The sequence below is a fragment of the Oncorhynchus tshawytscha genome, linkage group LG08 (assembly GCF_018296145.1).
Source record: "Oncorhynchus tshawytscha isolate Ot180627B linkage group LG08, Otsh_v2.0, whole genome shotgun sequence".
Lineage (NCBI taxonomy): Eukaryota > Metazoa > Chordata > Actinopteri > Salmoniformes > Salmonidae > Oncorhynchus > Oncorhynchus tshawytscha.
The window spans coordinates 21,123,910-21,140,726 of record NC_056436.1 but is presented as its reverse complement, the minus strand read 5'-3'; the positions used below and the strand labels follow the sequence as shown (position 1 = coordinate 21,140,726).

Sequence of the window (16,817 nt, the reverse complement as noted above, 5' to 3'; positions counted from 1 at the left end):
CGTTGTTGTTACTGGTGTCTGGCATTGTTGTGTCTGGCGCTGTTGTAACTGGTGTCTGGCGTTGTTGTGACTGGCGTCTGTTGTTACTGGAGTCTGGCGTTGTTGTTACTGGTGTCTGGCGTTGTTGTAACTGGTGTCTGGCGTTGTTGTAACTGGTGTCTGGCGTTGTTGTAACTGGTGTCTGGCGTTGTTGTAACTGGTGTCTGGCGTTGTTGTAACTGGTGTCTGGCGTTGTTGTAACTGGTGTCTGGCGTTGTTGTTACTGGTGTCTGGCGTTGTTGTTACTGGTGTCTGGCGTTGTAGTAACTGGTGTCTGGTGTTGTAGTAACTGGTGTCTGGCATTGTAGTAACTGGTGTCTGGCGTTGTAGTAACTGGTGTCTGGCGTTGTTGTTACTGGTGTCTGGCGTTGTTGTAACTGGTGTCTGGCGTTGTTGTAACTGGTGTCTGGCGTTGTTGTTACTGGTGTCTGGCGTTGTTGTTACTGGTGTCTGGCGTTGTTGTTACTGGTGTCTGGCGTTGTTGTTACTGGTGTCTGGCGTTGTAGTAACTGGTGTCTGGCATTGTTGTTACTTGTATCTAGCATTTTGCTTTTGATTGGCTAGATTCCCTCATCCCTTTACCCTCTGTTGGAGGGTAACACTAGAAATACCTGGTCCCACTGGGTTGAGCTGATACCCACATGTTATCTACTGACTGACTGGCTGGCTGGCTTTTTCAGTATTTTCTCCTGTTTATTGGAACTGGTCTTGAGAAATGCTGCACTGTCAACATTAAACAGTGCCCATTATATCCCCTTGTTCTTGTTTTAGAGCTCTTCATCTCTTTATCTCCTTATTATTTTTCTCTTCCTCTCCCCCTGTAGTGCGGAGCCGTATCCAGCACGGTCTGATCTCCATCGCTGCCAGGACAGTCATCACCCACCTGGTCAACCACCTCGGGCACTACCCCATGTCTGGAGGCCCTGCTACCCTGACCAGCCAGGTGTGTGAGAACATGGACAACCCCTACAGCGATAGCCCTGACCTGGCCCCAGAGCTCTTTGATGGGCCCAACCTACAGTTCTTTGTCCTGAATGGCACCACCCTCCTATCCTGTCTGCAGGTCCGTGCTGAGGACGGTGTGCCTGGTGGAGGAATGTCTGCAGGCCTCACCACCACCAGTGCCTGTGTGAGGGTTATCGTCCGAGACATCTCCGGAAAACACTCGTGGGATTCGGCTGTACTGTACGGGCCACCTCACTGTGGTGTTCCCAATCAGCCCCTGCACCTCTACAGTAACACACCAACAGAGAGAATGACTACAGAGGGGGAGAAGGAGAAGAACTGGGTTGGAGACCCTATAGAGAAGGAAGAAGAGGAGAGGGAAGAGGAGGAGGTGGTGGTGTTGGTGCTGGGAGAGGAGGAGCAGGGGGAGGCTGTGGAGGAGGAAGGAGAGGAAGAAGAGGAGGAAGTGGAAGGTGTGTTGGAGCTCATGGCCCCGCAAGCTAAGCGTGTGTGTCGCGAGGCGGTCCCGTCCTGGAACTCCCTGCGAGAAGAAGATGCTCTAGATGAGATGCTGCAGTACCTGGGTTACTCTAGCCCCGAGTGCCTTCAGCGTGCCGGAGGCACCCTTAACATCCCCGCCCCACCCCCTGTCTGCGTGTCGGAGAAGCAGGAGAACGACGTGATCAACGCCATCCTGAAGCAGTGTGCAGAAGAGAGGGACTTTGCGGTGCACAAGGGGAATGGGCTGAACATGAGAGCCATGGAGCAAGGGGAGCCAGGGCCTCAGAGGCCCCAGTCAGCCTTCTACTACTGCAGGCTGCTACTCAACATCCTGGGCATGAACTCCTGGGAGAAGAGGTGAGAGAGACACACCACACCACAAACCAGGGTCCTGTTCAGTGGGGCACACAACAGGAGAAAACCTTTTGAAACTGGGAGGTACAGTGCCTTCAGAAAGTATTCATACCTCTTGACTTATTCCATATTTTGTTGCGTTACAGCCTGACTTCAAAATGGATTAAATATATGTTATTCTCACCCATCTAAACACAATACCTCATAATGCCTTAGAAATGTTTGCAAATTTATTGAAAATGAAATGCAGAAATATCACATTTACATACTGTAAGTATTCACACCACTGAGTCAATACAAGTCAGAATCAACTTTTGCAGCGATTACAGCTGTGAGTTTTTCTGGGTAAGTCTAAGAGCTGTCCACCCCTGGATTGTGCAACATTTGCCCATTATTGTTTTCAAAATTCTTCAAGTTCTGTCAAGTTGGTTGTCGATCATTGCCATATATTTTCAAGAGGATTTTTAATTCAATTCTGTAACTAGTCCACTCAGGAACATTGAATCTAGTCTTGGTAAGCAACTCCAGTGTATATTTGGCCTTGCATTTTAGGTTATTGTTCTGCTGGAAGGTGATTCTGTCTCCCAGTGTCTGTTGGAAAGCAGACTGAACCAGGTTTTCTTCCTAGGATTTTGCCTGTGCTTAGCTCTATTCTGTTTATTTTTAGCCTTAAAAAACTCCTTGGTCCTTGCTGATGACGAGCATACCCATAACATGATGCATTCACCACAATGCTTGAAAATATGAAGAGTGGTACTCCGTGATGTGTTTATTAGATTTGCCCAGAACATAAAGCTTTGTATTCAGGACATTTTTTTGCAGTTTTACTTTAGTGCCTTAATGCAAACAGGATGCATGTTTAGGAATATATAAATGCTGTACAGGCTTCCTTCTTTTCACTCTGTCATTTAGGTTAGTATTGTGGAGTAACTATAATGTTGTTGATCCATCCTCAGTTTTCTCCTATCCCAGCCATTAAACTCTGTAACTGTTTTAAAGTTACTATTGCCTCATGTTGAAATCCCTGAGCGGTTTCCTTCCTCTCCAGCAACTGAGTTAGGAAGGACACATGTACACAGTGCATTCGGAAAGTTTTCAGACCCCTTCCCCTTTTCCACATTTTGATACGTTGCAGCCTTATTCTAAAATGGATTAAATAAATAAAAATCTATCTACACACAATACCCCATAATGACTATGCGAAAACAGGTTTTTAGAAATCTTTGCAAAAATATTTTAAATAAAAAACAGAAATACATTATTTACAAAAGTATTCAGACCCTCTGCTATGAGACTCAAAATTAAGCTCAGGTGCATCCTGTTTCTATTGATCACCCTTGACGTTTCTACAACTTGATTGGAGTCCACCTGTGGTAAATTAAATTGATTGATCTAGAGGCGAAATAAACGCACACCTATTTATGCGAGGTGCTGGCTTGTGGAGTAGAACACTTCAAAAATTAAGGAGAGCCACACACTCTAGGAGCTCCGATGCAATAATTTAATAACCTAATAACCAACGTTTTGACAGACAAGCTGTCTTAATCAGGGTATAATGGACAAACACAGGTGTCTGTAATCATGGCCGGGTGTGGCCTGATATCATTTTTAATTCTCAGATTTTTAAAAATGTATTAAATTGATTGGACATGATTTGGAAAGGTACACACCTGTCTATTTAAGGTCCCACAGTTGACAGTACATTTCAGAGCAAAAACCAAGCCATGAGGTCAAAGGAATTGTCCGTAGAGCTCCGAGACAGGATTGTGTGGAGGCACAGATCTGAGGAAGGGTACCATAAAATGTCTGCAGCATTGAAGTTTCCCAAGAACACAGTGGCCTCCATCATTCTTAAATGGAAGAAGTTTGGAACCACCAAGACTCATCCTAGAGCTTGCCGCCCGGCCAAACTGAGCAATCGGGGGAGAAGGGCCTTGGTCAGGGAGGTGACCACGATGTCTTAAGCACCACGTCTAGGGCGTCACGTCTGGAGGAAACCTGGCACGATCCCTACGGTGAAGCATGGTGTTGGCAGCATCATGCTGTTGGGTTGTTTTTTCAGCGGCAGGGACTGGGAGATTAGTCAGGATCGAGTGAAGATGAACAGAGCAAAGTACAGAGAGATCCTTGATGAAGGATCCTGCTCCAGAGAGCTTTGGACCTCAGACTGGGGCGAAGGTTCACCTTCCAACAGGACAACGCTCTAAGCACACAGCCAAAACAATGCAGGAGTGGCTTCGGGACAAATCTCTGAATGTCCTTGAGTGGCCCTGCCAGAGCCCGAACATCTTTGGAGAAACCTGAAAATGGCTGTGCAGCGACGCTCCCCATTCAACTTGACAGAGCTTGAGAGGATCTGCAGAGAAGCATGGGAGAAACTCCCCAAGTACAGGTGTGCCAAGCTTGTAGCGTCATACCCAAGAAGACTAAAGGCTGTAATCGCTGCTTAAGGTGCTTCAACAAAGTACTGAGTAAAGGGTCTGAATAGTTATGTAAATATAAATACATTTGGTATTGTGTGTAGATTGATGGGGGGGAAATAAACATTTTTATCAATTTTAGAATAAGGCTGTAACTGTGGAAAAAGGCAAGGGGTCTGAATACTTTCCCGAATGCACTGTATCTTTGTAGTCACTGGGTGTATTGATACACCATCCAAAATGTAATTAATAACTTCACTCTGCTCAAAGTGATATTCAATGTCTGCTTTTTAAGAATGTTATCCATCTACCAATATGTTCCCCTTTTTGCGAGGCATTGAAAAACCTGGTCTTTGTGGTTGAATCTGTGTTTGAAATTCACTGCTCGACTGAGGGACCTTACAGATAATTGTATGTGTGGGGTACAGAGATGAGGTAGGGATTTTTTTAAAATCATGTTACACACTATTATTGCACACAGTGAGCAAAAACATAATTCTACTTTGACATTATGGGGTATTGTGTGTAGGCCAGTGACACAAAATCTCAATTGAATCCATTTTAGATTCAGGCTGTAAAACAACAAAATGTGGAAAAAGTAGAGGGAGTTGAATATTTTCTGAAGGCACTGTATTACCCAAACTTGTTCAATTTGAAAAGCCCTTTTTCAGTTTGGAAATGCTTTATTACGGTGTGCCCTACTGAACATGACCAACATCATAGTCTACAGTTGATTCAAAGTTGTTATGGCAAAATAGCTTTATTCTGCAGGTAGCCTATTGCTTACAGAACTGGCACATATGGAGAGATCCAGTAAACTCTTGTAGAAAATGGGTATGTGATGATGGAACTTCAACTTGTTCTAGGTGCTGTGCTATATTCAGATGGGGGTGGAAAAAATGCACCATGTGTCACTGCTACCGCCAGCCTTGTTTGTCTCTCAGCCCATCACTGAGATTTAGTATAGTCAGATTAGAGTAGCTTGTCCGTCCGGATCTCTTTCTCTCTGGCTCTTTCTTTCTCTCTCGCTCACTTACTCACATGGTCATCTCATCCACCTCATTATCACCACACTTCACATATATTACTTTACATAGATCCATTTCCTGAAGCAGCTATTTCTGATGGCTTTTTTCATTGATGTCTTTGAAGTATTATCTATTGTATTACTAGAGATGGAGGCTGGATCTTTAATGAGGAGAACTAATTGGGCTAAATGGAAATGGCGCGTCACATTGAGCCCTAATGGCTATGTTTATCAGCGAACACATCCATCTATCCAGGAGCAATGATAGACATAAAAATAGCCCCTTCCATTTATTTCTCCTATTCGTTACTCTTTCACAAAATATATCTTTAACAGATGTATGTATATGAGAGGTCATCTTATCAGTAGAATGGAGGGATAGGGACTAGAACATTAATTTATACTGAACAAAAATATAAACATAACATGTAAAGTGTTGGTCCCATGTTTCTGTTTCATGAGCTGAAATAAAAGATCCAGGAAATGTTCCATATGCACAAACAGCTTAACGCTCACATTTTGTGCACAAATTTGTTTACATTTGTGAGCATTTCTCCTTTTGCCAGGATAATCCATCCACCTGACAGCATAATCATTATACAGGTGCACCTTGTGCTGGGAACAATAAGGCCACTCTAAAATGTGCAGTTTGTCACACAACACAATGACACAGATGTCTGAAGTTTTGAGGAAGCGTGCAATTGGCATGAATTTAATGTTAATTTCTCTACCATAAGCCGCCTCCAACGTTGCTTTAGAGAATTTGGTAGTATGTCCAACCGGCCTCAACCTCAGACCTCGTGTATGGCGTCATGTGGGCGAGCGGTTTGCTGATGTCAACAGAGTGTCCCATGGTGGTGGCAGGGTTGTGGTATGGGCAGGCATAAGCTACGGACATCGAACACAATTTCATTTTTATCAAGGGCAATTTGATTGCACAGAGATACCGTGACGAGATCCTGAGGCCCATTGTGTTGCCAATCATCTACGGCCATCACCTCATGTTTCAGTGTGATAATGCACGTCCCCATGTCACAAGGATCTGCACACAATTCCTGGAAGCTGACAATTTTCTTCCATGGCCTGCATACTCTCCAAACATGTCACCAGTTGAGCGACAGAGCGTGTTCCAGTTCACACCAATTTCCAGCAACTTCGCACCCCCATTGAAGAGGAGTGGGACAACATTCTACAGCCCACAGTCAACAGACTGATCAGCCCTATGCGAATGAGAAGTGACGCTCTGCATAAGGCAGTTTGGTGGTCACACCAGGTAGACTTTTTTTAAAGGTATCTGTGACCAACATATGCATATCTGTATTCCCAGTCATGTGAAATCCATAGATCAGGGTCTAATAAATGTATTTCAGTTGACTGATTTTCTTATTTGAACTGGGACTCAGTAAAATCTTTGAAATTGTTGCATGTTGTGTTTATATTTGTGTTCAGTATATTAGCCTACTCACATCATGCAAAGAGAGAATAAAAGGACACACAAACACAGAGAGACTTTTCAGAGCCCTGCAACTGTTGCGATTGCAGAATTACGGAATCCTGGGGGGACTGAAAATGTCAAATATACCAAACATTTTACATTTTTAGTCCCTCCAGGATTCCGTAATTCTGCGATCGCAGGGCATGCGAATTTGACCAGTCACCGCAATATTTCCACATAAAACTGTCAAATCATCACAATTTTGTGAAACTGACCCATCACCACAGCACAAAGCGAGGGCTTGCCATTTCAACCAATCACTGCACATTATATTATGGTTCATTCAAGCCTCAGATCAACAAATGTCTTCCCTCTTCAGCGTCTTTTTTGCGACAGATTTTACAAAATCATCTCATATTGTCATGCAAAATGTCAGAATTGCCACAGCAAAATAAAGCATTTTTGTGGCCAAATGTTATAAAAATATATTCCTGCCAAACCCTGGATGGACTGCATTTGACATTTTAAGCAATTTAGGAGATGGTCTTATACAGAGCGACTAACCATTTGTGCTTTCATCTTAAGATAGCTCGGTGACACAACCACATCACAGTCATAGTAAGTCCATTTTTCCTCAATTACTGAGGGAGCAGAAAGGAGTCAGGAGGAGATAGCCTTTAATGAGCCATTGTCCTGCTCGCGCTTTCTTTTTCTCTTTATTTCTCTCTCGCTCGCTCTCCTTCTGGCATTCATACCGCGGTGCGTGGGCGAGCGAGTGTGCTGTTCCCGATTGCCGCCTTTGAAATGGCTCACTTTCAATGGAAATAATTAAGACCGTTACATTGTAACAAGCTAATAAATAGGCCCATACTCAAATGGTGAGAGGGAGGAGGAAAAACACCACGAAACATAGTCTTTTTTTTTTTAAGTAGTCGTGGCTTTTACATGAGCCGTCATTGTTCCCCCCCTCTGTTCGAACTTGACCGGGCCTAAGCAGCTAATGTTCAAACTCCAGATTGGGGGAAATAAGGCAACGTTGTAAAGCTCCAGATCTCGCGTGTTGTTACACCGGGATGGTAACTAAGATCTAAGTGTATTGATTTCTCAGGATCTCGAGCTGTCCATCACTTGCTATAAAGTTGCAGTGTATTCGTGTTTTTAGCTAAATACTGTGATAAGGATTTTGTATTTATTTCCCAGAATTCCTGCCACCACTTGTTTGGCTGTGGTTTGACTCGATTGCTCTGATGTTCCAGGAAATGCTGTGACAAAAACAAAGAGGAGGCCAATTTGACATGTGGGTCTGCTAATGATGGAGAGGTAGTCTGCGGCAGGCAGAGGGAGAAGTCTGAGGGCTACTTAGTGAAAATCTGTGCAGTATAGACCTAATCACCTGATCACGGTATGCCTATAGGGAGTGAGGACAGGCCTGGCTAATGTTGTTGTGAATAGAATAAAAGTTATACTTTATTGTCCATTCTCAGTGTCTTGTTGCTGTCAAGCTTCCGAATACTTTAGAATCTTTTCCAAGACATCACTGTGTTGTAAATAGATTCTACATAGCCTACAGATTCTATGTCACAATTCTTTATGCCAATGGCTTATACACTTGTTGTTCTCTGTTATAGGAGCAACTTCCATCTCCTGAAGAAGAACGAGAAGCTGCTTAGAGAGCTTAAGAACCTCGACTCCAGGCAGTGGTATGTTAGTGGGTCTTCTTCCTCAGACTTTTACTTTTAGGGAACAACAAAAATGTTTCCCTATGTTTCTTATATATTTTTTCTTGTTCCTTATCTTTTCTCTCATTTGCCATCTTTTCCTGTAGTCGAGAGACGCACAAAATAGCCGTGTTTTACGTGGCAGAGGGGCAGGAGGACAAGCACTCTATCCTGTGTAATACCAGGGGGAGTCAGGCCTACGAGGACTTTGTCTCTGGGCTGGGCTGGGAGGTAAGACAGACCCCTCTCTCTCCATTACAACCTTTCAGCATCTCTGTACACCGAGTGCACAAAACATTCGGAACACCTTCCTAATATTGAGTTGCACCCCCTTCAATTCGTCGGGTCATGGACTCTACAAGGTGTCGATAGCATTTCACAGGGACACTGGCCCATGTTGACTCCAATGCTTCCCACAGTTGTGTCAAGTTAGCTGGATGTCCTTTGGGTGGTGGACCATTCTTGATACAGGAAACTGTTGAGTGTGAAAAACCCAGCAGTGTTGCAGTTCTTGACATGAACCGGTGCACCTGGCACCTACAGTGTTTTCTCCTGTAAAAGTTGCATCATACTGGAGCCCACCTTGCGGGCTACCTCAGAATTCTATGGCACGTTATATAATTGTCAACCATTAATGCTAGTCCTCTGGTGGTCAAACTAGCACTAACATCTGTGAGAAGCATTTGACAGTCTGCAATATTGGCTGTACTAGAGAATTTAAAACCTTTTTTGTAAGAACATAGTATATGGGATTGATTTTAAGAAATGTCGCTTAATTACTTTGATTAATATTATAATGTTTCTATTCCAAGAACAAAGAAACCCTCAGTGTTTCCGTTAGGAAAATATGGCGCTGTACAACGTGACCAGTCGGGAGTAGGCTACAGTACTAAGAGCATAACATTTCCACACCCTAATTGTAGTCTAACCAATACCCAAATGGAGATTCAGTGAAAATAGAAATCTCATTGATTTATCAAGACCAGTCCCCATGCTTGTCTCAGAGCAGTGCTGTCTTTTCCCCCTTCCACTTGCCTCTTCCATTCATTTTGAAAGAGTATTTTCCAGTAAGCATAATCAGTGCTCCCCTTGCACTGTTCTGGAGCAATGAAGCAGTGGGGGTTTCGTTGTTTTTTTCCAATATTCATTAGTGAGTTATTGTCGAGTTATATTACCATTGAGTTATATTTTTCTGTGCCTTATTTAGAACACTGAAAACACTTTGATTGCCCCACTTCTTGCTTTAGTGTATCTTATGGAAGTTTGATGATCTGTTTTCCTTTATTCCAGGTGAACTTGACCAGTCACTGTGGCTTTATGGGAGGTCTTCAGCGGAACAAGAGCACTGGTCTGACCACGCCTTACTTCGCCACCTCCACCGTTGAGGTCATGTTCCACGTCTCCACGCGGATGCCCCCAGACTCAGACGACTCACTCACCAAAAAGGTCTGTTATGGTGTTCTATGAACGGCAGTTGGTGTCTGTGTGAAAAAGATCATGTCTGACTGCAACCCTGTTATGAACTTTTATTGAGATGCACACACTAGGGCTGCGGTCCAAACACTCACCCTCATCCACTTACCCTCCTCTTATGCCATTGGGAGAATCCCTTCATCATCTTGGAGGGTGGTCCAAATGATTAGCCAAGCAAGGGAAGTTTGCAACGTAAGCCCTTGTTTTTAGTCGGCTTTGTGAGTGTATAATTATGTTCACTCCGGGGCCTGAAACTCCCCAAAATTCAATTCACGACGATTGTACATTAAGAAAAGTCTGTGAAAACTTAAAAACATCCTCAATGGAGAAGTCAACATACAAGTGTAAGTAACAACGAATGCAAATAAGTTGTGCTACTAATGCACATGACGGCACAAACACGTCTCGTAAAAAGTAAATATGTTTTTGTTTGTTTATCTTTTGGAAATTGTAGACAAATATTTTTCTCCTCCAAAAGTTCCAGCTAGGCAGGCTAACATTAGTTAGCAAATTAATTCGCTAGCGATCATACATTAGGCAAATATTAAGAATTATATATTTAATATAAGTAGACATAATTCTCATAATTGACTGTAGCGCATATAAAGCATATATATATATATATATATATATATATATATATATATATATATACTACTCAGGCTGAAAACACAATCATTGCGGGATGAACGAGTGGCGATTTTCCGGCCAAGGGCGGTCCATTTAAAAAATCATTCCTTCCTCCCTCGCCCCTTGTCCTGCAAGTGTATACTCGTCAGACGTCATGATACGTCATCAGAAGTGTCCACTTAATTTGAGGGCTGAGGGGATAGGGTGTGTATTTTAAGTGTTTGGACCGCAGCCATGTCTGTCTGTGTCCCTCTCACTCCCTTTCATCCAGTCAGCAGGGGGTGGGTTATTCTGTGTTGCCTTTTTAGATGCTCTCACTGCTCCCCTGCAGAGAGAGAGACCCGATGTCTTCTCTCTCTCTCTCACACCACTCTGTAGTGATTCTCTGTATCCCCCAACTCATACAATGCGGAACAAAAACACACTGACCTTTCTGTTCAGTCCACTACTAAACCATTATATGTCGAGCTCTCTCAGATGGGTCACATTTCTACCTGCAGAGAGCTGTTTTTGTGTGGACTTGAGCCCCACAGAGAAACATGACATGTTTTGCTAATGTAGACGAGAGGAGCTTCAATCTCCCTCCAGCTACCAGGGCAATGGGTTGCTACAGAAGACGAGAGGAACTTCCATCTCCTTCCAGCTACAGTGGCAATGAGGGAGAAAATATATTCTCACCTTAAATGGTTCCCTTTATTCCTCTCTCTCAAGAAGCCCTTTCTTCTTCTATCTCTTCTTTATCTCTCTCAGCTCATTCTGCCTCTGTACATTTTCCCTTTGGAACATGCTAGCATCTCTCTCTCTTTCCCTTTGGAACATGCTAGCATCTCTCTCTCTTTCCCTTTGGAACATGCTAGCATCTCTCTCTCTTTCCTTTTAGAACATGCTAGCATCTCTCTCTCTTTCCCTTTGGAACATGCTAGCATCTCTCTCTCATTCCCTTTGGAACATGGTAGCATCTCTCTCTCTTTCCTTTTAGAACATGCTAGCATCTCTCTCTCTCTTTCCCTTTGGAACATGCTAGCATCTCTCTCTGTTTCCCTTTGGAACATGCTAGCATCTCTCTCTCATTCCCTTTGGAACATGCTAGCATCTCTCTCATTCCCTTTGGAACATGCTAGCATCTCTCTCTCTCATTCCCTTTGGAACATGCTAGCCTCTCTCTCTCTCATTCCCTTTGGAACATGCTAGCATCTCTCTCTCTTTTCCCTTTGGAACATGCTAGCATCTCTCTCTCTTTTTCCCTTTGGAACATGCTAGCATCTCTCTCTCATTCCCTTTGGAACATGCTAGCATCTCTCTCTCATTCCCTTTGGAACATGCTAGCATCTCTCTCTCATTCCCTTTGGAACATGCTAGCATCTCTCTCTCATTCCCTTTGGAACATGCTAGCATCTCTCTCTTTCCCTTTGGAACATGCTAGCATCTCTCTCTCATTCCCTTTGGAACATGCTAGCATCTCTCTCTCTTTCCCTTTAGAACATGCTAGCATCTCTCTCTCTTTCCCTTTAGAACATGCTAGCATCTCTCTCTCTTTCCCTTTAGAACATGCTAGCATCTCTCTCTCTTTCCCTTTGGAACATGCTAGCATCTCTCTCTCTTTCCCTTTGGAACATGCTAGCATCTCTCTCTCTCTTTCCCTTTGGAACATGCTAGCATCTCTCTCTCTCTCTTTCCCCTACCTCTCTGTCACTCTTAACCTAAAATAGACATCACCTCTCCCTTGTTTTTCTCCTCTTCTACAAATATCTGTTTGTCTTGGTATTATTTTTCAGCAGGCAGAAATGTAATTAGAGAACAGAGGGCATTAGCTGTAATGAGTTTGGCTGTGAGGCCGGGGTGGCCGATGATACAGAGGGCCTGTAGCTATAGATCGCCGCGGCGATGCAGAATGAACAATGAAGTATCATTAGAGCTGTCCCCTCACTTCCCCTGGCATATGTCTTCAACAGGGGAGATAAACACACACACAGCCCTGACCGGATGCTAAGGTGCTGCTAATACTAATAACATACTCATTAATGAATGCATACAGACAGGAGGGGAATATTGAAAAAGCTGGTTGTGCATGTGTGATGGCCAATAATACACACACACACAGTTTCTTAGTAGACCAATGGCCGCAGGAGTCATTTCATTGTAACGTTAGTGTAGTAGAGGAGGGTATTGTGATGTGTAGTTGTCTCACCCAGGATCTCTATGGACCCACCTAGCTATCTGAAGATGAATGCATTAACTGTAAGTCGCTCTGGATAAGAGCACCTGCTAAATAATACAAATGTAAATGTACCAGAGAAACATTGTGGTGTCTAATGACCAGTAATAAGCAGACGGATCATTAGCTCTGAGTTTTAATTTTCTTCCCCTTGTTCTGCAGTGGCTTGGGTGAGGAGGCTAGAGAGAGGAGGAGGGGTGTCTTTTATCGCAGTCTGATTTAAGGGGTTTAATAACAAGAGCTGAAACACCACTGATAGCTTGCTTGTGATTACTCACTCACACTGCTGATAATGTGAAGTAAAAGGCATCCAATCCATCAGATAACCTCAAAAATATCACATTTTATTTGTCACATACACATGGTTAGCAGATGTTAATGCGAGTGTAGCGAAATGCTTGTGCTTCTGTTTCCGACAGTGCAGTAATATCAAATCAAATCAAAATCAAATCAATTTTATTTGTCACATACACATGGTTAGCAGATGTTAATGCGAGTGTAGCGAAATGCTTGTGCTTCTAGTTCCGACAATGCAGTAATAACCAACAAGTAATCTAACTAACAATTCCAAAACTACTGTCTTATACACAGTGTAAGGGGATAAAGAATATGTACATAAGGATATATGAATGAGTGATGGTACAGAGCAGCATAGGCAAGATACAGTAGATGGTATCGAGTACAGTATATACATATGAGATGAGTATGTAAACAAAGTGGCATAGTTAAAGTGGCTAGTGATACATGTATTACATAAGGATGCAGTCGATGATGTAGAGTACAGTATATACGTATGCATATGAGATGAATAATGTAGGGTAAGTAACATTATATAAGGTAGCATTGTTTAAAGTGGCTAGTGATATATTTACATTTCCCATCAATTCCCATTAATATCTAACAAGTAATCTAACAGTTCCCCAACAACTACCTAATACACACATCTAAAGGGTGAATGAGAATATGTACATATAAATATATGGATGAGCGATGGCCGAGCGGCATAGGCAAGGTGCAAAATATGCTATAAAATACAGTATATACATAATATATTTGTAATGTAAGGTATGTAAACATTATTAAAGTGACATTGTTTAAAGGGACTCATGATCCATTTGTTAAAGTGGCCAGTGATTGGGTCTCCATGTAGGCAGCAGCCTCTGGGTTAGTGATTGCTGTTTAGCAGTCTGGTGGCCTTGAGATAGAAGGTGTTCTTCAGTCTATCGGTCCCAGCTTTGATGCACCTGTACTGACCTCGCCTTCTGGTTGGTAGCAGTGTGAACAGGCAGTGGCTCGGGTGGTTGTTGTCTTTGATTGATTGAAAGCAAAAAAAGATCAATCAAATGTATTTATAAAGCCCTTCTTACATCAGCTGATGTCACAAAGTGCTGTACAGAAACCCAGCCTAAAACCCCAAACAGTAAGCAATGCAGGTGTAGAAGCACCTTTCCTGTGACATCGGGTGCTATAGGTGTCATGGAGGGCAGGTAGTTTGCCCCCGGTGATGCGTTGTGCAGACAGCACCACCCTCTGGAGAGCCTTGCAGTTGAGTCAGTGAGGTGGAAATGTTGTTTCCTACCTTCACCACCTGGGTGCGGCCCGTTAATGTCCAGGACCCAATTGCACAGGGTGGGGTTGAGGCCCAGGGCCTCCAGCTTGATGATTAGCTTGGAGGGTACTATGGTGTTGAATTGCTGAGCTGTAGTCAATGAACAGCATTCTTACATAGGTATTCATCTTGTCCAGGTGGGATAGGGCAGTGTGCAGTGTGATGGCGATTGCATTGTCTGTGGACCTGTTCGGCGGTATGCAAATTGAAGTGGGTCTAGGGTGGCCGGTGAGGTGATATGATCCTTGACTATGACAGAAGTGAGTGCTACGGGTGGTAGTCATTTAGTTCAGTTATCTATGCCTTCTTGGGTACAGGAACAATGGTGGCCATCTTGAAGCATGTGGGGACAGCAGACTGGGATGGGGAAAGATTGAATATGTCCGTAAACACACCAGCCAGCTTGTCTACTGAGGACACAGCTAGGGATGTCGTCTGGGTCAGCAGCCTTGCGAGGTTTAACACGTTTAAATGTTTTACTCACATCGGCCGCGGAAAAGGAGGGGGGGCGCAGTTCTTGTTAGCGGGCCGCGACGGTCTCACTATATTATCCTCAAAGCGGGCAAAGCAGGTGTTTAGTTTGTCTGGAAGCGTGACGTCGGTGTCCGTGATGTGGGTGGTTTTCTTTTTGTAGCGTGATTTCCTGTAGACCCTGCCACATACGTCTCGTGTCTGAGCTGTTGAATTGTGACTCCACTTTGTCCTTGTCCCGGCATTTCACTAGTTTGAATGCCTTGCGGAGGGAATAACTACACTGTTTACATTCAGCCATATTCCCAGACCTCTTTCCATGGTAAAATGCGGTGGTTTACGCTTTCAGTTTTACGCGAATGCCGCCATACATCCATAGTTTCTGGTTAGAGTAGGTTTTAATAGTCACAGTGGGTACAACAACTCCAATGCACGTCTTTATAAATTCACTCACCGAATCAGCATATACAGTGGGGCAAAAAAGTATTTAGTCAGCCACCAGTTGTGCAAGTTCTCCCACTTAAAAAGATGAGAGAGGCCTGTAATTTTCATCATAGGTACACTTGAACTATGACGGACAAAATGAGAAAAGATATCCAGAAAATCACATTATAGGATTTTTTATGAATTTATTTGCAAATTATGGTGGAAAATAAGTATTTGGTCAATAACAAAATACTTTGTTATATACCCTTTGTTGGCAATGACAGAGGTCAAACGTTTTCTGTAAGTCTTCACAAGGTTTTCACACACTGTTGCTGGTATTTTGGCCCATTCCTCCATGCAGCTGTGATGTTTTGGGGCTGTTGCTGGGCAACACGGACTTCCAACTCCCTCCAAAGATTTTCTATGGGGTTGAGATCTGGAGACTGGCTAGGCCACTCCAGGACCTTGAAATGCTTCTTACTTGTTTGGGATCATTGTCATGCTGAAAGACCCAGCCATGTTTCATCTTCAATGCCCTTGCTGATGGTAGGCTTTGTTATTTTGGTCCCAGCTCTCTGCAGGTCATTCACTAGGTCCCCCGTGTGGTTCTGGGATTTTTGCTCACCGATCATTTTGACCCCATGGGGTGAGATCTTGCGTGGTTAGTTCGAGGGAGATTATCAGTAGTCTTGTATGTCTTCCCTTTCCTAATAATTGCTCCCACAGTTGATTTCTTCAAACCAAGCTGCTTACCTATTGCAGATTCAGTCTTCCCAGCCTGGTGCAGGTCTACAATTTTGTTTCTGGTGTCCTTTGACAGCTCTTTGGTCTTGGCCATAGTGGAGTTTGGAGTGTGACTGTTTGAGTTTGTGGACAGGTGTCTTTTATACTGATAACAAGTTCAAACAGGTGCCATTAATACAGGTAATGAGAGGAGGACAGAGGAGCCTCTTAAATAAGAAGTTACAGGTCTGTGAGAGCCAGAAATCTTGCTTGTTTGTAGGTGACCAAATACATTGCCAACAAAGGGTATATAACAAAGTATTGAGAAACTTTTGTTATTGACCAAATACTTATTTTCCACAATAATTTGCAAATAAATTCATTAAAAATCCTACAATGTGATTTTCTGGATTTCTTTTCTCATTCTGTCTGTCATAGAAGTGTACCTATGATGAAAATTACAGGCCTCATCTTTTTAAGTGGGAGAACTTGCACAATTGGTGGCTGACTAACTACTTTTTTTGCCCCACTGTAGGTCGATGTTATTCCCTGAGGCTGACCGGAACATATCCCAGTCCGCGTGATCAAAACAATCTTGAAGCGTGGATTCCGATTGGTCAGACCAGTCACTGGTACATCCTGTTTGTGTTTCTGCCTATAAGATGGTAGGAGCAAGATGGCGTCGTGGTCGGATTTGCCGAAGGGAGGGCAGGGGAAGGCTTTGTATGCATCGCGGAATTTAAGAGTAGCAGTGGTCGAGAGTATCACCACACGTAGTGCAATCAAAATGCTGATAGAATTTAGGTAGCCTTGTTCTCAAATTTGCTTTGT

At 43.4% G+C, this 16,817-nt stretch overlaps 1 protein-coding gene across 9 annotated transcripts in view; it reads left to right on the top strand.

The window, feature by feature from the left end:
- Positions 1-16,817, top strand: part of ralgapa1 (Ral GTPase activating protein catalytic subunit alpha 1) — a 113,749-nt gene that overhangs the window by 52,478 nt on the left and 44,454 nt on the right. For 7 of the 9 annotated variants that reach the window (XM_042325326.1, XM_042325323.1, XM_042325324.1 and 4 more), the window contains 4 exons: positions 864-1,842; positions 8,350-8,421; positions 8,547-8,670; positions 9,730-9,885. In XM_042325326.1, coding sequence (XP_042181260.1) covers positions 864-1,842; positions 8,350-8,421; positions 8,547-8,670; positions 9,730-9,885 — 1,331 coding nt within the window. Of the gene's footprint in view, positions 1-863; positions 1,843-8,349; positions 8,422-8,546; positions 8,671-9,729; positions 9,886-16,521; positions 16,585-16,817 lie in introns of those variants that run through there. The other 2 variants (XM_042325328.1, XM_042325329.1) reach the window with 2 other exon arrangements.